The sequence below is a fragment of the Diadema antillarum genome, unplaced genomic scaffold (assembly GCF_040938485.1).
Source record: "Diadema antillarum isolate AM-2024a unplaced genomic scaffold, OU_Dant_1.0 scf00000137, whole genome shotgun sequence".
Classification (NCBI taxonomy): domain Eukaryota; kingdom Metazoa; phylum Echinodermata; class Echinoidea; order Diadematoida; family Diadematidae; genus Diadema; species Diadema antillarum.
Window position 1 is genome coordinate 541,041 of NW_027271026.1, and position 22,081 is coordinate 563,121.

The following is a 22,081-nucleotide window of genomic DNA, read 5'->3' on the forward strand; positions in this document are numbered from 1 at the left end:
TTGTCATCAAAATCAGATACAGACTTAGAAAGTCACAGAATTTCAAGGTTTAAGTGGTTGCACCTTCCCCTAAACCGTGATTAATATGATCAAAATCATGTTATGCAAATTAGGTGAAGTAATGATGACACTAATTCTGTAAGTTTTCAACTCACCTGATGACCACAAATCTTCGAGAGATTTTATATAATTGAAATAAAGGGGAACCAATCACTTCCATCGGATAATATTACAGACATGTAGTGATTAGCAATGATGATTTCAAAATATCAACAAGTTATATAATATTGTGTTTATATTATGTCCAACTTGGTTTAGAGCTGTACAATCTGCAGATTTCAGCTGACTGCATTGATACGATGTACCATGTCAATGGAAGTCAAAAAGTAGCATTCTGCCTTCATTGTAATGAACTTAGACACATGCTATTTGAAAAGATAAGAGAGAGGAAGCAAAGAAAGAAACGGACCCCCCAAAAAAGAAATGAAAAATATGGGTAAAGAAAAATTGATGTTTTCAATGTTAGAGAGAATAACAGCCTCAAGCAGGAAGGAGAGGAAGAGAGAGAGAGAGAGGGGGGGGGGCAGAGAGAGAGAGAGAGAAAGAGAGATTTGGATTGGTTTGACAAATACAAACTCGCATCGGTAATCCTATACCTCCTGACCACTTGGGAACATTCGGGGAATCGTGGCGATAATAGGCATTTAACTGGCAATATTCGGGACGGTTCGTCGTCCGTCCCGCAGCGTAGACGGCCAGTGAGGACTGGGGGAACAATGATTGCGCAGACACACCCCTCTTCTGACAGGTTGGGGTGAGAGGGGGAAGATTTTCGGTGAGTTTTTGAGCGCTTCTTCCCTCAATATTCATTTCTAGTCAGAAACTGTAATTGGTGTCCTCTCCCCTTCTAAAGACCTTTTTTTTTTTTTTTTTTTTTTTTTTTTTCAGCAAAGGCAACAAGATTCCCAATGAACCCTTCCCTTTCTTTTCGCATACAAACTCTTTACTTTGATGGGCTGAAAATCATGGCGATTTTTTCTGCAATACTTTCGATGTTGTACCAAAATGAAATCAGTTGACAGATGCAAACAATAATAATAATGATGATAATGGTAATGATAATGATAATGATAATGATAATGATAATAATAACGATGGAATGATAATGATAATGATAATCATGATGATAGATTTACTTCTCAGATGGGTAAACCATTTCGTAGAACCATGTTGTACATTTAATCCTGGCAAGGTACCGGCATTCAGTCTATGTTTACATCTCGGGTATTTGTGGGATGTTGATACGATGTTCAGAAAGACCTTGTGTCGTAATGTATATATCTCTGATTACGAAACACTACCCGAGGACGACTGTTTATTTTTAAACAGACGTGCATCCTCATTAAAGCAGGGCAACTGTGATAAGTCAGCAAATGGACTTCGGCTCGAACGGTTCAACATCTGAAAAAAAAAAATGCATTTTAGAGCTGACATACTGGAGAGGAGGTAGTGATACTGAAAAGAAATAATCATATGAATGATTCTGTCTCGAAAGAAAATGACATTTGATTTTGATTAAAAAAAACATGTCAAATTTCTTTGAGGAGCATTATCTATTGAGATAATACAACCTACTACTTGTTCTCACAAAAACAGATACACATTCATAGATTATGTTCATGTAATACCCACACATGAGAAGGAAGCTGGGTCCAGAGTTATAGTGATTGATATATATATATATATATATATATATATATATATATATATATATATATATATATATGCCAAGGGATTCGGGCTCGATCCCCGGCGGTGACCAATTTTTCAACTCGTCCTCTTTTTCCAAAAAAGGAGAAACAGTAAGAGGAACAATAACTCCAAGCTAGGCACCGTTTTCTCTCTCGTCATACCTCACGTATTTATGTGGGATATGACATAATCATTGTATGTTTAAAATAGTTTATATCATTATTCTGCGTGTGAATAACATACACTGTGCATACATGGCATAACTGAAATTAGCCAATGAAGCGACTATTAATGTACTTTGAATTGTCTTTGCTGCTCTTGGTGTTACATTGCAGTTTACTCATGTATGAATATCCTGATTTATTGACACATTCATTTTTCTCGTTTCTTGTCACTGAAAAATGCAAGAGGTGTGTCATTGTAAATACAGCATGTTCAATATCACAGTAACATTGTCTTGCAAGTTTTACAGCGAGGGTTAATGACCTGTAACAGTTTTTTTTTTTTTTTTCAGCTGTGAGTTAAACGACGTATTTGGTACGCATAATGTTGATGTCATGTCTCGTTACAAATGCTACAGTATAAATCACAGACAATAGACAGCGTGCTCACGAAATATAATCTAACGTTTATAATTGCATCACATTTAATTTCAAGACGAAAATTACATACATAAATACTCTGTCAGTTTACTGCTCAGTCACTGACTTTTTTTATATCGATCATAAGGTCTGACAGTGTCGACAACTCTGACACAAAAAAAATAACAACAACAAGTTACTCTAGGCGAGCAGCCTTGTTTGATGAAAAAAAAAATACGACAACACTATTTCGGGAATTAACGAGTTGAATATCACTGGGAAGTGATCTGATAATTTTCTTTTCAGTATGCCATTAGAACCATAAATGATGCATTTAGGTATACTAAATTGAGGGCTTTGTTCAAGTGAAGAGCTTTAAATACATTGACCCGATTCTGCAGACATATTCTAGAGCAGCACTAAATTTCTTGAAAGCTTTCGCAAATCACAACATGATTGAAAGACACCGATGGACTGTTCAGACATTGATCTCTACGTTATTCCATATACTAATGTTATGATATGAAACAAATGTGCGCGACAACACCCACCACGGCTTGGTTGGGTTTTTTTTTTCTCCTTCCTGTAAAGACAACATACATATAATTAGATATGCATAAATAATCAGCTCTTAGCAATGAGGGAAGTGTTCACCGGCAGTTTGCTCTCTATGTTCAACATATTATGGACCACGAAGTACTGAATAAGAGCTTGAATTGATCACTGACGAGATCACGTTACAGCACTTTATCAGTGTTTGAATGCATTCGTGGACATGAGCTACATTTCTCTCTTCTTTTTTTACAATTCTTTAAGGTCGATGTTTTCATTTTTTTTTTTTTTTTTGGTTTTGCTTTGTTTTGTTGAACATACCAAGAAGCCACGATAACTTACATTTCTGCGAATTCTGCGAATATGTAAGCCTATATTTTAGGCGCTGGAAAAAAAAACACATTAAAGTAATGACAAATTTTGTCATTGACATTAAATATTTCATGGGTGTTTATAATCATAATCATTGATTTAAAATGCTTCTATCAATTTTCTTATTACATTCATCTTAATATTAAATGCCATCTTTCATAAAACATTATATTGCATACTTGAATTATTTCTTAATCCTTCACGACAGCACCTTTATGATTGCTATCCTAGATAATGTTGTCTTTACAGTTAACAGGTACTCTTCGTTATCGTCATTTCCTCTTCCCGAGGACAAAAGACACATCCGGCTAATAACTTTTAGAGTCGGCCTTCGTAAGCGCCCAAAATACGGATACTTTTCCGGTCAAGATTTCGGGCGCTTGCCATCGCGCCATTCCAGGTTTCTACGCCACTTTGTGTTATTCTTTTCTAAATCACCAGTAGCGTTCTGTTTCATTAACCTGTTAACATCTGCGTCAAGTACAATCACTGTGTGTTGTGATACTCTCGTTACTGATGTTGATTCACGTAACCTAACACTTCATATATCAGATAACGTGCTTAAAGGAAAGAACTCATATCTGATAACGTGAGCAAACAGTAAAAGGCCTGAAGAACTGGTATCAAGCGACACAAATATTCCAGAGCGACAAAGAGAGTCCATTCTGGGATTTGTTATAGGGAGCATACTTTCATCTAATGAATATAAGCTATTATACCTATTACATCACAAGAGAATGTTCACGTAATGACTCCTTGTCGTTCACATTTTACATGAAATATATATGCCATTTACCCCTATTTTGTCTAAACTATTAAAAAAAAAATATAGTCTGTCGGTCAAACACGTATATAATTATCAACAGCATGACGTGAATCCTGTAAAGAGGTAACCCTTATACGACACGTTCTACTTGTTCACCATTTATTAGTACATGTCTGTTTACTTTTTCTCCGAGGATATACACACATTAACATCATTTCATTAAGTATCCTCATTTCTTAAATAATATATACGGCGAGTGAAAGAAGACCGAAATATTTAAGGCACATTTAAAGAATAATGTGAATAAGGTAAAGATGTAATGATGTATAGAATTTACGGTGTTCTAAAATTAAATTCATTGCTGCAGGTGATTGATTCTCTAGTGGGGTATACATTACTTCTAAGTTATTTTTATCTTCTATAAGCTGTGTGATTAAAGATGAATTCCAACCACAAAGCCTGTTTTCATCGTTTTCATTCACGTAAGTGAATTATCTACGCTCTTTACGATTCATAATCATGGCCTTCTCCGTTGCGGTGTGAAAGGGAAATCATAAGAGATATCAGATTTTTGTGCAGCTGCATTTTCTTCAAATAGATTTCACTGTTCGAGGATACATTTCTGACAGTCATAGTCTAAATCGTGGAAATTATCAGCTATAGTATTTTATCAACAACAACAATCGACATTACCTTACAATTTACTGCCTAAATGGCTCAGGATATGATGGAGTTGGGAGTCAAATATATCAACAAAAAGCAGTTTGAAGGGTAATGTGCATACGCATAAAACGACTGAGGTTCATTTTCTTGTGTTTACAAGTTTACGTTTGGTACCTAAACACTGCTACTCATCTTCAAGCCCTGTTGGAAAAGAGTGATTATGCGTAAAAATAATCCCACACAAAGTTGAGAATATGTATTTTCATGACCTTAAAAATTGTAATGATATAACATAGGGTTCCATTTTTTCATGAAAAATCGATGGACTTTACCATAAGGTTCATATGATATCTCTTGACATACATTTTTTTTTTAAGAAATTGCAATCAAACTTTGAAATGTACCGATGGAAATCAATAACGTGACAACTGGGTTCCCTGAATTAAAAAAAAAAACAGCAACATTGTATCCATTTGCAATCACATAGAGCATGTATCCACCTCACATATCAATATGAAATGATATTCAAAATACATGTATTAAATTCAATGCAAGATTCATGGTTGACCAACATATCTTAGGATGTTTTTAAGGATATTTGAGTTATTTGACAATAGAACCTTTAATTATAAAATATAAAATTGTGAACATGAAGAATTGTCTTTGAAGGAGATATAATAACTCATAAAAATTGCACATTTTCCATATCATCAAAAGTTATGTTTCTATTATTTCATTATTTTATTATTTTCTCTGTCTATGTGTTTCTCTCCTTTTCCGTCTGTCTGTCTGTCTGTCTGTTTTCTTTGATCTCCTCTGTTTTTGTCATCTCCGCCATCGAATCGATGGGCCGATCATGTGACAGTGAGTTGTACGGGTGGTGTCGGAATGATTTCACAGATGACTTATCACAGCAGGCAGAGTCTCAGCTGGCACTCGGTTTGGGCACTAGAAGAATGGACCGATGTTCACAAAACATCACTGGAGAACACAGGCTGTGATGAACAGAAAAAAAACCCAGAAGAGTATCTTCATTTCATTTCACTTCATCCATAGTTTTCATTTTTTACTTTACAAATTGACTTGAACTTGGAGTAGCATTTTACTTTGAATCTGATGACCAACACCACGTAGTATGACTGTAATGGTATAGATATGTACATTATAGTATTCTAAAAGTTAATAGGCAGTCATTTTCGTTCAGTGTATAGAAAGTTCTGCAACTCTACTGCTATATCTTTAGCAATTTTTTTTAGACCATAATGAGACTTGATTTGCACATTTACTAATCTCCAAGGATTTAACATGATCATTGGTATCTGCAAGGAAAGCAACCTTACTAGTTCACACTGCATTGTGGCGTGAAAGGAGGAGGACTACACTCCCCACAGTGTATCATAATGTTCTTTGCATCGTTTTTATCGCCTCATTTTCTATCTTCTTTTATTTGTTAACATTTTTAATAACTTTTTATTAGGAGTAGACGCCATGGCAATTTGTCTTTTCCAAAGTATCGATACGCCCCCTCCCCCGTATCCTGTTATAACTTCCTGGGTGTATCTACATATTTCATCCCACTAAGAAGAAGAATGTATCACAGTTGATCTTGAATAAAACATTTCATGATGAAATATGCATGGGAACAGCCATGTACTCATAGCTTTCGAGTTGCATCCCAGACATATACATCAAGACAATGCACCCTGACAGCATGGCGACCGATTGAAAGGAATAAACACGCAACACAGCCACAAACTAATGTCCGAAAATTCGAGGAATAGAAATAAGATATCCACACGCAAGACTGACAAATGCCTGAGATTTAGGCGAAGAGTGGGCAGTGTCTGTTTTTTTTTTCACATCTCCCGAGAAAACAAAGCTCATGAGAGAACATCCCCAACACAAGAAACCTATGATGTTTCAGAATCTGAGAAGCTCTTTATATCCTCTATTTTCTTTTTTTTTTAGGTGGTAAATTGTCAATATGAAAACCCCCAGCCGTTTGTTACGCATTTATAACAAAATTGAACTAAAATGCAGTTGCTTCTCTACCAATGTTGTTTATTTTGAATCACTTCACAATATTCTCAGAAGCATTAAATTGTCTTATTTCAAAAGCGCATTTTAAACGATTCGAAGGATTAAAAACATGGTGGAAAACAATAATTTGTATCTTTATCTACATTTCAGTTGAGCGAGTTGGTTAAATCACACAAAATGGCATCTAAAATGGCCGCCACAATAGTAATCTATTTTAAGATATCCCGATAATGAATGCCTCATAGGATGTTTTTTACGCTTATGAAAAGGATGATATTAACATCCTTTCTAGGGGAGACAAAAGTGAAATATACGAACACTAATTTACTGATAATCTTATTATGTCAAAGAAAAGAAAAAAAAACCCATAAAAGATGGCTCTTAAAATGGCCGCCAATAAGTACAGAAAATCACCGTCAATCAAAACCTCATCTTTCATATTGTGTGCTCCATGTACTTCTACTCAATAAACTTGATAAACACTCCGTGTATTGCCTACATATTACTATCGCGAACGCTATACCTCTGTTACATTCTACTAACTGTCCGTATTCTTTTTTCAATAATGTGTTTTTTTTTTAAAGCAAAACTGATGCGTCAAAGAGTTCATGGTAGAATGACCAGTGTTACTAGTATAGGAGAATGAAAAAAAAATGTCTCAAAACGAATCAGGCAGAACCATATCTAATGAGCTATAATGTGAACTCATCTTGCCAAAAGTGTCTGCGTGAGGTGTGCATTACAGACCTCAAACTTCAAGTACTAAGAGAGGCCCAATTTGAGCCTTGCTTTGATCATGCGCGATTGAATAAGGGCAGAAATTTCGACAATCCACTGTGGTATTCTTAGGCAATGGAAAACCCGGCTTGCATTATCCATTGTCCACTCCAGTCTTTTGAACTTCAATCCTTGCCTCTATACCTAAGAAAACTTGGAGACTAAAGTTCCTTTTCAAGGACAGGTAAAGTCTATCGACAGGTGTATTGAAACTGTCATCTCTATTCACCCTCTGTTGCCAGCAAAATCACTGGAACTATAGAATGTGGTTTTGAGGGGGTTAATTCTTTATTGTGTTGCTATATCATGGACAGTTGGTCAGGACAATAAAGAATTTGGTTTTCTAACGCGAGTCTTTTTCACCCTACATAATGTGATTGTGCTCTTGGACATTCCTCTCTAGATTTTAGAGAAAGCGGCTGGCAACAAAAGACTACGTTACTCGGGCTGTTAGACATTGTCCTCCTAGATTTTAGTGAAAACGACTGGTAAGAAAAGACTAGATAACTCGGGATCATTCATGCAAAACACCCAGAGTCAATAAAAGAGATGCAACCCCCGGATGGTCGGGCGGAATTCTCCCGGTGGTCGCCGTGAGTGGACGTGCAGCAAAAGCCCCTCTCGCACCAGGACACACCAGGCACCGAAACACCTACACCAACCATCACCATCAAGCCATACACCACCGCCATCTACACAATCCCACACCAGGACACACCAGGCACCGAAACACCTCACTACACACACCACCACCATCGCCATCAAGCCATCCACAATCAGCCATACACCACCACCATCTACACAATCCCCAACAAAACCAACAAGATTCCCACAACCATCATCACCATTCGCGCTCATCCTTCACGATGATGGCGATACGAGTACTGCAGACAGAAACACAATCCCGAACAAAACCAATAGGACTTCAAAACACACACACAAACACACAAAATCCCGAAAACACCACCATCACCACAATCCCGAAGAGAATCAATAGGACGATAGCGAAACTGCAGAAGCCCGTCTGCACCACCACAACCATCACCACGCCCGGCAACCACACACCACAATCCCGAACAGTATACACAAAAGCACAGCATACATCTCACTTTTTCACAATTATCCACAAATTACGAAAAAAAATGGGATGTAAACATGACCTTCAAGTTGAAAATGGCCACCAAGACAGCTCCTAAGATGTGAAGTCACCATACGAAGTAAACTGCAGAAGCATGACATGCAAAGTTTTCACCATCATCCCTTTTCACCATTATCCGCACTAACGCCCAGCAACCACACATCACTACCATCACCAGATATCTCAATAATGCATGTCTCTTGGCATGCTTTACTCGTAAAGAAAAAAAGAAAGTCTGACGCTTAGGCAAAAATCATGTAAACATTACCCTGAAAATGACCGCCAAGATGGCTCCCAAGTTGTGAAGCTACCCTACAACGTATAGCTGAATAACCATTTGACGTTCCACAAAGATGTGAAATAACCCTACGATGTCTAGTTGCATTGTTTGACGTTTAAAACAAAATAGTAGACCTATTCTTGATTACAAAGACTAATCAAAATTATAAAATGTCGATAATGACTGCTAATATGAACACCAGGGGGGTGGAAAAGCCTCTCCATGATGAACACCATTCTAAAGATGTGGTTCATTCATAGGACGGGGAAGGAGGGACCGGGGACGCCCCCCCCCCCCCCCGCATATCTTCTGAATTTCCGTATTTTTCTAGACAGTGTGTTGATATTACTACTACTACTACTACTACTACTACTAATAATAATAATAATAATAATAATAATGATAATAATAATAATTCCATTTATATGGCGCTTTATTCGCTTTATATAGTGTTATGTATTTGAGAGATTGTTCGAAAGGTACATGTGGCAGAAAAATATACTTTTGATTAAAGATTTTCTAAATATTCCACAAAAAGTTTACATCACAGATGGCGAAATTCAACTTTAAAAATGTAAAGTTCCCTCGTGTGGGAGGGGCATACTCTCTCCCCTGCTCAGTGCGCCATATAAAATAAGACTTGACGCACACACGGATCAAGGCGTGAGATATCACGTTTCAGCTAGTCACTGAATATTCATGTTTCTGACTTTTTGATTGTGAATGTTCAAAATTGTCCACTAAAGTGTGCACAATATTAACCAGTGGGCAACCGGTATGAACTACACTGTATTATCAAATTCCTACGTGAACCACGGAAAAATGTCTGTTATACCTTGTTCGAATTGATATACTAGTAGTCGAACATGAAATGAATGATAAACATGAAAATAAAAAATGTTCATCTCGAACATGAAATGATTGAAAGGAATCAAACATGCAGAATCATTACAATTTGAATGATTGATGATCGTGACAATAGGCCAGAATCCTCTGGCCCTGGCAGCGGTAACGTGACCTACAAGCCACTTCAAACATATCAAATATCATTGTACTGGCCAGCGGACGAAGTAGTATTTGGTTTCCATGGTTGTATTACACGTCGTGTAAAAGAGTTGACAGATACGTATAATGTGCACAATTAGTGGGTGTTACATACAGGCGTCATGCATTAACGAAAGACGGTAGAAAATCTGTTATTTTCGCCAACACGACCTTTACTTTACTGGAAGAGCTGATAATCTTAATTCGCATTAAGTCACGGCACATGCTCCATAAATTGCAACGACTACCCCCCCCCCCCCCCCCATCCAAAAAAAAAAAGAGTGTTGATACAATCTTGTATTAGTGTAGGACTTTCCCCCTTTTGGCCAGGCGTACTGGTAACCTGAAAATGGGATTAAAATGGAAATCCCCTATTTCTGTTTAATGGTCGCATTTCAAGGAAGTAGGTATTGTCACCGGCAAACCATTAACATGTTTCATTATCAGACGCGGTGTATAGGAAATGAGTCTCATAACATACGGTAAGGGATTGGAACTAAACAAGTTTAGTCAAGTCGCATGATGCTCATGAAATCTTGTCTAAAAATCGAGTTGAGGGAAGGGTCAATCGGATATTTTCAGGAAATGAAGGCAGAAATCACGCCTACAGAGTACTTCATTACCGAAGTATGCTGGGAATTCCACAAAACAAGGCAAACCCACTATCTTGATTCAGTAACATGCACAAGTCTCTTCAAACAACAACAAATGATAATTATTAGGGCGTGGAAGGGAATAAAAAATGTTCCATTAAAAGGGTTTGATTAATGAGGGAGATTTATTGGGGACTATCACAAATAGTCCATTATCACATGGTCACGTTTACCCAATCACTGACTCGTCTTCATTCCACTGTTCCATTATGCAATATTGATTAACGTGATAGTACATGAGCATGCATTGAATACAAAATCAGAGACATTAACAAATGTATACGCACACACACACACACACACACACATACACACACACACACAACATAAATTATGTAAATATTTTACACATGCAGAGAGAGAAAGAGATGATTTACATTTTACTTTTCAAAACTCATGCCAGCCAAAAACCAAACGCATGCACACACAGACACAGACAAACACACGCACACACACACACACACACACACATAGACATCAGAACCTATGTAGAAATATAATTCCAACCCTGGACCGTAGACGGCATTCTAAGACACCTCGCTAAATTATTTACTATGGAGTGGGACCGTTTAGCTTAGAGGTACTGCATGATTAAAAAATGAATCAAGTTTACATGCATGATTTAGTTCAAATTCGCAGAGGAGCTGTACATGTTCGCCGGACTAAAGACCTCTGCTTTCTCCCCCCCCCCCCCCCCCCCACCCTTTCTGATTATTCTGAAATACAGTATACCTATATGTACATTTTTTTTTTCCAAACACATCATACGCGTCCTTCCTTGGGCGCGATGAAGGCATCTAAGTGATTACGGCAAATCATGAGATTATGTTTTGGGTTTTTTTTTCTGGCTCATCTTACTAGTCTCTTTCTAGGTCATGCTGTGTTTGCTATCAAATTCTGAGATCCTTCCCCCGCATTAGACAACATTCTAAACACATATATCGTAGAACACACACACACACACACACACACACAAAATATTATAAAACTAGTATACCCTCCTCCTTCCTTTAGAAGTAGGCCGACTATTAACTACTGTATATGCATGCCGCTGGACGTTTCAGAGTCAATGGTAACACCCGACTCGCCCCCCCCCCCCCCCCCCCGTTCCGTGGCCCCTGTACAGAGTATCTGACTACCAGAGATAGGGAAACTGATAAACATTTTGTGAAGTCACGGTAATATTAGTTATTCTCCAGGGTATTCCATGAAATCCGCTGTGCTGATAAACAAGTTCACATCTACCGCTGATTTCACGATAGGAAATAATATGCATACCTAGATGGCTTTGACCCCCTAAAGAAAACAAATCAAACAAAAACATAACTTTCAAAGGATTTTGTTCTTCATTCCTCATTGAGATTGTCTTTTGATTTCAAATTGAATCGCACAATATAGTACAGGGTAGACAGTGAAAAGTAGTGCAGTCTGAAATCCTGTTAGGGCTACAGAGTAAAAAGTGGGCCTACTGAGTAACAGAATGATGTCGTTATTTCATTACAACCAGATTTGTGAATCGATGTATTAATTCTTTTGCAGGAAAGAAATAGTGTCAAAGAGATCGAATAAACGCGACTCTTGGAACAATGCATTTGATGAATTAGAAAGAACGGAAGTTGATCACACTTAACCTCTGCGAGGCTGAAAACCCCTCAACAACACGGTACTGTAAGATTGACTCAAGTTTATCGGTCGGTGGACATGAACAGGAGAGATTGTGCTTTGAGCAGACAACTTTTTTTGCGTTTTGTCCTTTGCAGTGCTCTTTGAAGGCTCATTATACATTTTGTTACGGGATAACGGAGCTTGAGTATTGGGAACACTGAACATACAATGCTGTGACACAAAATTGGCACCGACTTGGGCAAAAATTCAACCCTGAGGTGAAAGCTGACCCATGACACGCGCTGGCCAATGCAGCTGTGAAATACTGCATCCACCCCCCCCCCCCAGTATGTACAAACGGATGCGTAGCATGCACTAAAGTTTATTTTTGCGTAAGTACATGCATAAGCCTAATCTTTATTCCAGCTATTGTCATGTGCATGCACGTAGACATTACGTAAAACACGGGATGCAGATTCTTTCGTGTTGTGCTTAACGTTTTTCGCTTCAACAGATAACGTGACGGAAAGTGCTATATGAGTAACAACTACTATCACCACTGTGAATATAACCTCATCTTTCAATACAAGACCAAGAACATAACGACCCTTTCCACAAAGTCATTCCAGCTGGGTGGAGGATAGATTTCTTACACATGTGACATACTAAATGTAAAGAGCAGTTTCCCATAATGCTCAAATGTTACTTTTAAAATGACGAGAGTAAATGAGATGGACAAAAAGAAACTGGGTTGTTGTTGTTGTTGTTGTTTAATCAAATTAAGAACATAAGAAAGTTATGGAATTTCAATTTCCCATGTTTTCACAAATCAATGATATTACTCACCTCCAACAAAACTGTTAACAAACTTCAGTATTTTTTCAAAACTAAAAAAAACAAAAACAAACAAACAAGAAATTATTAATGAGAAATGCATTTGCATCAAATCTTCATAGTCTTATGACAGCTTTGCAACGATGACTTTTAGGGGGTTGAAAAAGTTGTAGTTTGTTAAAATCGTCGGTAAAAAAGTTATATGTAATAAAAACACATAATTTTTTGCCGACGGTTTTTTTTTATATCAATTTTTACATATTCTATGTATTTAATATATACATACATAGTATCACCTCAACACATTAAGCTGATATCAATATGTTGAGGTGATATAAAGTTGCAATGTCACACTCATGAATATTTTTGGTCATGTATATAGAACATATTTCACGTATACTTCTATTAAGAAAGTAGTTGATGACAATCATGTGTTGATATGTTTACAAATAATTGTTTATACCCTATTCATTATGTTCCTATATGTTTCTTTCTGTATGTTTGTGAATGTTTTTGAATATATGAAATGAAATAAAGTCTCTCGAAAGAGGATAAAGAAAAAATAAATATATATAGTATTTATGATACATTTGTGTACAAATCAACAGGAGAGTCGTATGTACGGGGATGACGTCATCGCCGGTCCAAATTTGCGTGTTATTTGCTGAAAACATCGGGCCATTAAAAAAATGAAATTACATAGCTTTCTCATTTCATGCTCGATTTTGATGGGTTTCCCACTTTTCTGCTTGTTCAATTTTACTATATTTATCAACGTCATCTTAAACAAGTCGTGGTGTTGCACTCGTTAAGTCGGATTCCGTCACAGAGAAGACTGCACGGATTGTAAGATGGCGGCCACCGAATGAACGCTCCCAGGATTCCTAGGTATATAGCACCTAGAAGGTAAACCAACCAGTGGGTAATCTAATGAAAACTAATTAGATTAATCCCCAAAGAGACACAGAGATAGCTGGAGGGGTTACCGGGAGGAACGGACAGAAGGAGGCACGGGGAGAGAAAGAGAGAGAGAATGAAAGAAAATGAGAACGCGCCAGCAAAAATTTGCGCCCAATTATTGACAGTTGCGGCTCACATACTACCTCTCCCAATTACAGCCTTCGTTGTCGCTACCCGGGGGCTTGGAATAAAGACAAGGCTTCGGGAAACAATGCGAAACTCTTCCCATGCCCGCCACTCTTTCCTTTTGCCGAGATTGTTCGGGATTTCCAAATTAAATTCTGTTTTTTAGCGCCCCTTTACTTCCAGGGTCTAGAATGCCACCAGGTGTACACTGTGCCAACGTGGATGCACACGAAAGAATTACAATAGTGCAGTCGAGATGAGTGAAAGGGGGAGGGGGGGGGGGGGTAAGAGAGAATTTAAAGCAATCGATAGACACAGAAAACTATGGATATGGACCAAAAATAAAGACAAAGACACCTTTGTCTTTATTTTTGGTCCACAAAAAAAGACCGACAAATATAATTGATCGTTTCCTGAAATAAACAAGTTAAAGCACAGAGCTCTACGAAACAAGGGCACAAGGAATTAATAACAGGACAATTGTCCGCAGATTGAATACACAGAGATAGAAAGAATTCTTGTTCATGTAGCAAGGCTCCACTTTTTTTTTTCTCTCTCTCTCTCTCTCTCTGGTGACCTGTTCCTGTCCCAAAAACCTTTGAAATTGACAGTTTGGTAGCCTGAAAAAGGAATGTATTGGCCAAAAATAAAAGGAAAAATGCAAATTCATTTTGAATTTAAACTGCCCAATTGGGCCACCAAGAAAAGTAGCCTTTGTGGAAATTTAATTGCCCACCATACATTTTTAGTGGCCCTATACATATATTTTTAGTGGGCCTGGGCAGACGGGCCACTGCTAATTTTGTGCCCCCTGCCTATCCATAAAGGAAATACAGACAAAATAAAAATGATGACTGAATCAGAGATATTTCCATCCAAAAAGGTACAAAGAGAGACAGAAAAAGAAAAGAAAGAGAAAGAAACAAGATTAACAAGATAAAAACATAACACAGAGGTGGAGAGGGAGAAAGAAACGCCATGGCCAAAATTCATAAAGGTGGTTTAAACTTAGACCATGGTACAGATTTAGACCATGGTCTAAAATAAGCCTGAAACAGGCGTACCTTCGACATGCACCTATTAACGTGTGTTTGTTACTGGACGTCTGGTATCGGTAGCGTACGCAATCTGTCAATCGTATTTACGCAGAAGAAATTTGCATAAATCATGGTTTAGATTTAAACTACCTTTGTGAATTTGGGCCTATAGAGTAGAAGAGATATATAATGAGAGAGGAAGAGATACGTAATGAGATATGAAGAGATAGAGAGGTAGATAGACAGAAAAGCCAGAGTGAGAACGAGACAAAAACAGAGGAAGGAAAAATTCATCAAGTTCACGATGGACCCTGGGAAGAACAGGTTACTATACATTCTCACGAGCAGCCACTCCTGAATGACAGAAAAAAAAAGAACTTGCTCTCAACAGAACTGATCACATAAGAGCACTGAAAATGTCTCTGTTGCCATGGCTTTGATACCTCCTTGCTTGGAATGATGTGTGGGATACTTCTCAAGCTGACAAAGAGGGCAGGAATATCTCGGTTGCTGAGGTTTCATATGCAATGTATGAAAGCACAGATATTGTATTGTGGTTGGTATATTAATCCCCTCCCCCCCCCCTTACTTTTGCATTTTCTTTCAAAAGTTAATCAAGACATCGAATCACCTTTATCAAATTTTGATATTCACTATCACTGATCATTTTCTCTAGCATTCAGATTGGGTGGTTTTTTTTCTTGGAAAGAGTATAATTTATGCAATGTGCATGCCACTTTGAATTCCAGTCATTATATGAAATTCATTTCTAAGGTGCAACAAATGTACAAGAAATGGAACGGTTCTGGAATGGAAGTGATCATTTGTTTCAGGTTAATGTTACAACAAGGATTAAATTTAAGTTTTCAGTAACTAAAAATGATATTTCATGTACATCATGCGTCATGAGAAGAGAAAGCTGTTTTGCCACAATACTTGAATTCCATTTTTTCTAACCCTTACAGTTTTATGGGTCTGATCATTGAAAAAATAACAAAATACTTCATATAAACCAAAGCATTAAAGAACAAGAACAACCCCCCCCCCCCACACACACACACACATACAAGAGAGAGAAGGAAAAAAAAGAGTTGATTTCTTTGGGATTCCATGCAACTCTAGAAACGTTTGCTCTCCTCAGAATTTCTCATCTGCCTGAAAAATGTCTGTAAAAAATGAAACACTCTCCTTCACTTGGGACCCACTTGAAGCCAGCATCTTGTGGGTATGACAGAAAGTTAACAATTCATATTTCGTTCTTCCTGCTACGTGCATGCAGCTCCTCGAGACGGGCCCACGAACCAAGAGCACTTGACGGTTCCTCAGCAACCTATGGTTTGTTGCTATCCAGGTGAAATTTTGTGGATGTTGTTTTGTCCTTAACTCCATCAGCCTGCATCCTTCAGAAGGAGAAACTGAACAGACCTGTTTCGCAATGTACTCAAAAGCCCTCGACAATTTCATTCAAATAAGCTTAGTAACAGACATCTATTCTTTATGCTGTAAGCATGCTATTGTAGGGTTTTTTTTTTTGTCTTGAATGCAATTAGAATATACAGTGCAGTTGCTCCTTTCCTTTTCAACAATTAGAGTGTAGTTTCATTGGCAATTTCTTAAAAGGAACTGTTATATTGTGGCTATGTTGCTGTGTGATTACACAATGCAACCACAATAACTCTCAAGAAAATACATTCTATTTTCCTGCATGCAGGAAACATCAATAATAATTGTTCTCTTGAAAAAGTGCAAAACTGGCATATTTCCCCTAAAACAAATCACTATGTGTAGAATTCTCACACGTCTGCCCAAAATAGTAGACACAGGTGGATGCACTGTATATCTCGGTAATATACAAGAACCAAGTGTGCATAGGCCAAATTCTGCACTGCATCATGGGATACAGGGGTCTGAAAGGCACACATGAACATTTACATCAGAACATCAGCCAAGCAAAAGTCTGACCCAGCCCTGGGTCCCTGAGCATAATCAACCATCAATCCTGAGCTTTTATACGAAGCTCGCAATGTTGAGCTCAGGCCGGCCCCTGGACATGCGACAGTGCGATTCCACCCTGTGAATACACCTTAGATCCGCCTCATCTTGCCAAGCTCGATAGATTCAAATGGATTGAGATAATTCACTTGGCACTCTCTCCCTCTCTCATCAGATATTCTTTTGTTAATCCCTGACTGACTACAGAAATCATTTAATCCATTGTCTACGGCAACCTTGTAGGCACTGTATAAAATGAATGGGTATCCTAGAGTCTGATGCTTACCGTATTGAAAATGGTGATCATGATACAATTGTCATAACTATCCAGGGTAGCCCTGCATGCTTTCCCCTGGGGTCCTGCCAGTTATTAATCCCCCAGCTATGCAAAATACCCATACGTACACACCAAGGTTGATGGAAACACAATGGGGGAAGGGACTCTGTTGTCTACGGATGACTCACTGTGCAGGTATCCAGGAACATCCAGGTACTTTTTTTTAATGCAAATCCGGAGTAAAATAGGGCTAATATTAAGACTTTTAGGAATAATTACTAGCCCAGAGCTCTTTATGTCTAATACCACATGGCTAATGCTGAGATTTTTAATAATCTGTAAAGGGACAGTACAGTTCTGGTTGAGGTGAGGATTTAGCTTTTAATGTTTTGCGAGATTTTCAGAAACCACTCTATGAGATGTCAAAGAGCATGTAATTCTTAGGGGAATCAAAATTTTATTTGATGAAAATCGGTTTCCAAATGGCTGAGATGAAAGGTGAAACAAAGAGATCCTAATAAAAGTCATGGCCTGTCACCTTTTATTATTATCACTGTTTTGGATATCTCAGCTATTTGAAAACCAATTTTCATCAAATAAACGTTGAATCCTTCTCAAAATTACATGCTCTTTCATTCATAAGAGGTTTCTCATTATCTCACTTAGGAATGTTATAAACCTGAATCCTCACCTCAACCAGTACTGTAGAGTCCCTTTAAGTCAAGTTTTCTTTTTCTTCTTCTTCTTATATACCAGTACATTTGAATGTAACACAGACATTTTCAAGGATTACAAGTTGACAGCTTTTTCTCATTCTTAACAGTGGTGACTCCAAGATTTTTGAATTATATGTGCAGAGCCTCACCGAATATTTATGAATGCTAATACCGAAGATTTCAAGAATTATAAGGCCACAACTTCTTTATTGCAACTACATTGGAGCATCACACTGTCAATTTAAAGAATGGAAAAATATCTTTTCCCACTACACCAGAATGATAACAATGAGAGTTGGAAGAATCATGAGTTCAAAGCCTTTTACCACTACACTCTGGTTTAACAATAGGACTTTTACAAACTATATCTAAGTGCAGAGCTTTATCCACTACACCACAGTGCTAATATTGAGATTTGGAAGAATCACAATTGGGTCCAGAGCCCTTTTTTATCCACACAAGAGTTATAACACTGACATTTTCATAAACTATAGGTGTAAAACTACTCCTTCATAAATCAAAGGTGTAGAGCCTTTTCCAGCACACCAGAGAGCTACCACTGAGATTTGGAAGAATCATATATCCAGTCCACTATACACTAGAGCTGTAACAATGATACTTTCACAAAGTGTGAGTCCCGAGCCTTTTTCACTATACTGGCATCAATACCAAGACTTTCAAGAACTGCTTATTCTGTAGGCAGCACATTTCTAATAAATGATGAAAAGATGAAACAACAACTGACCATCATAGTTAAGTTGCAGTAAAGAATGTACCAACAATGCATTTAGATGCCTTCATGTAAAATTGAAAAATTAATAAAGACTTTTTTAAAGTTGAAGTAATCAAATTGTTATGTTTGAAACTACAAGCAGTGCACCTAGTTTCACACAAACACCATGTGAATTGGTATTGGCTAGATCTGCAGCCATTGTTACATTGCTCCCTTGATTATATTTGCTAAAGTAAGCAGATACTTGTTTGTGCTAGAGTTACTTTTTTTTTTTCTCACGATGGACAGCATACTAGTACACTGCCACAACCAGATGTAGTGCACAGCTCGGCATGCACAGTGGATAAATGAATTAACAAAATGAATGTGGTAGTAATATCTACCAGCGCTGGATGTTAGGAAAGGTGTCGCTGCTGGTCAAGTCTCAAATTTCCCCACTTGGAATGATCTAATCAGCAAATTACTCTAAAAGGTGATCCAATATTTGATTTCAACTCGCATTGTGCCTCGATTTGGGAAAAAAATAAACCATCAGTAAGAAAATGGACACAACAACGCTGGAAAACAGCAACACAAACTATGCGATAAAATGAGAGACGGACAGGAAATGAAGATTAGTTGAAGACTAAAAATAAATGTATTATTGTGGAAAGTTGTTTCACATTTCTTTTGATTAGAAGTAGCTGTTGGGCAAGGTCCATGATACATTAGGATAAGCATAATTAACCATGAATTCTTTAAAAACAACACACGAAATTGGCTTGTCTCTTTTGCCGTGCTGTCAATTACCAAAACAAACAAACAAACAACAACAAAACAACCTAACAAATGCTGAATGTATATGCTTTAAGTCAAATAAAACCAGGATGAAAAGATGATTAAGGTAATGGATGCTTTGGGGAATTGAAAGCATGGATGAGCAGACTGGTGTATCAGGAAGGGAAACAACTTCCTTTAAAGGACAAGTCCACTTTCATAGACATGTGAATTGAGTAAATTAAGCAATATTAGTAGAACACATCAGTGAAACTTTTGGGAAAATCTGACAATCGGTTCAAAAGTTATGAATTTTTTAAGTTTCTGCCCAGTCACCGCTGGATGAGAAGACTACTATTTTTGTGATGTCACATGATATAGAGAAAATATAAAGAAAATCTAAAATATTTTCACTTTTCTAGCATAATAAAAGAACACTTGACTTGCCTTTTTCAGAAGACAGGGGCAAAAATATTACCTTTAACATATATATGTCAGTGACAAAAAATGAGGAAATGTGTACTTTTTTTCAAAAAATAATCTTTTGTACAATTCTCTTTACATTTTCCTTGTATTGTTCTATGCATGTGACATTATACACTGTAGAAGTCTTCTCATCCAGCAGTGACTATGCAGATACTTTAAAAATTTATAACTTTTGAATGGATAGGACAAATTCCCCAAACTTTCACCGATGTGTTCTACTAATATTGCTGCATTCACTCAATCCACATGTATATGAAGGTGGACTTGTCCTTTAACAAGACAAATTCCTTCTAAATGGCATCACTTTCACCAATGTGCAGCACATACATATAATGTCAAATAAAGACAGGACACTCCTCATGCAAGGCAGACAGCATTGACAAGCAGGAAGTTTAGTTAACGAAAATATTTTCCTGCTTAACACTACCACGGCGATTATCATTCCTGGTTCTGCCATCCTCATAAAAATGCACTCTGATAGACTGAATATTCAAACTCACACTTAAAAGGAAAATATCGGCCTTGCAAACAAAACCGTGCGAAAAGGACACCAATCAAAACAGCCTACTTTAAAGAGGGTGAATTTGATCTGTTTCATCATATTTCACCTCCACCCCCCCCCCACACAAATTATTCATATAAAAAAAAACTAAATCACAAAAGAATACACATAAATATGAAAGACCTGAGCTTTTTAACCTGTTGAGGATGGACTGATTTTGCTATGTACAGCACACATTTCGCGTAGACACCTGCCTGAGTACACTTGGGACTCGTCCTCAAAGGGTTAATACGAAAACAAAAATTAGCAGAATAGGATGCACAGAGTATTGCAAGAGCTGTACAGTAGTAAGGCAAGGTGAGATGCTGCAGCTTGTGTGTGCTCATGTCTCTTATGGGCGGGGGGGGGGGGGGGGGGGGAGAGAAGTCTACATCCCTATGTAGGGATCAATCACAACTGGTGACTGGCCAAATGAACTGCCACAGACCTGGAAAGGATGGGTTTTGTGCCCCGTCTTTGCAGGGTATTGTGGGATTGGCAGACCTGCCATGCACTCATCATTGCTCAGCAACAATTTGGAAACTTGTGTGTGTCACTGTCACAGTGGTCCAAGCTGTCACATCAAAGACACCTCCATGTGGATATAATATGACAGCAATCATTTGAAAGTCATACCGAAGTCTATGAAATAACCCTTTTCCATTCTTTTCATCTGAATCTTCCATCCAATTTTCCATTCTCCTTTCTGTCTCATGCCATTTTGTTATCTGTACACTTGATATGGCTCTACTATTAAAATTGTAACGACGAAAGTTGTCCATCCAAGAGAACTACACAGGCATGAGCATGTCGCAAACCATAATAATACACTTGTTTGCATCTATATATTTTTCATATCAGTACACATATTTGATAACACACTTAAAAATGCACATTTTACTTGATAGCTGAGTAATGTAAATAATTCATGAGAAATAATGCAAAACAGTATAATCTCACATTGCGTAAATGAGTTTGCTGAGATATGCCACTCTGAATCTGGGTTACCTCTACGTGACTATACAAGCTGTACTCTAGTTACATGATGCAATAAGGTTGCCGCGAGGTCACTTCGAGGTCACTGCAAGATATCACGTTGAGATGATTGACAGGAAGGCAGCCATTTCTCGTTCATTCAATTTGACTTCCAATTATTCTAATGGTTTTCTCCCGCCATCACAATTGCTCTTGTTGCATAATGAGAACATTTGTCAAATGCACTCCTTACAGCAGCGTACAGCCATATCCCTTCTTCAAGAAGTGCTATCTTGTTTTTGTTTTTGTTTTAAAAGCAGAGCCATACAAAACTGGTCCTTACTAGCACCTTGGATAACTGTTCGTCTTCTCATCTGATCATCCTTTTACATTAACTTGTTTGCTTTCCTCTGGCAAAATCTATT

General features: G+C 37.6%; 1 protein-coding gene across 1 annotated transcript in view; it reads right to left on the reverse strand.

Annotated features, from left to right (window-relative positions):
- Positions 1-4,546: 4,546 nt before the first annotated feature.
- LOC139721036 (serine/threonine-protein kinase ULK3-like) overlaps positions 4,547-22,081 on the reverse strand; it is a 54,531-nt gene continuing 36,996 nt past the window's right edge. Inside the window, exon 14 of the mRNA XM_071632366.1 lies at positions 4,547-5,681. Coding sequence (XP_071488467.1) covers positions 5,665-5,681 — 17 coding nt within the window. The 3' untranslated portion in view covers positions 4,547-5,664. The remainder of the gene's footprint in view (positions 5,682-22,081) is intronic.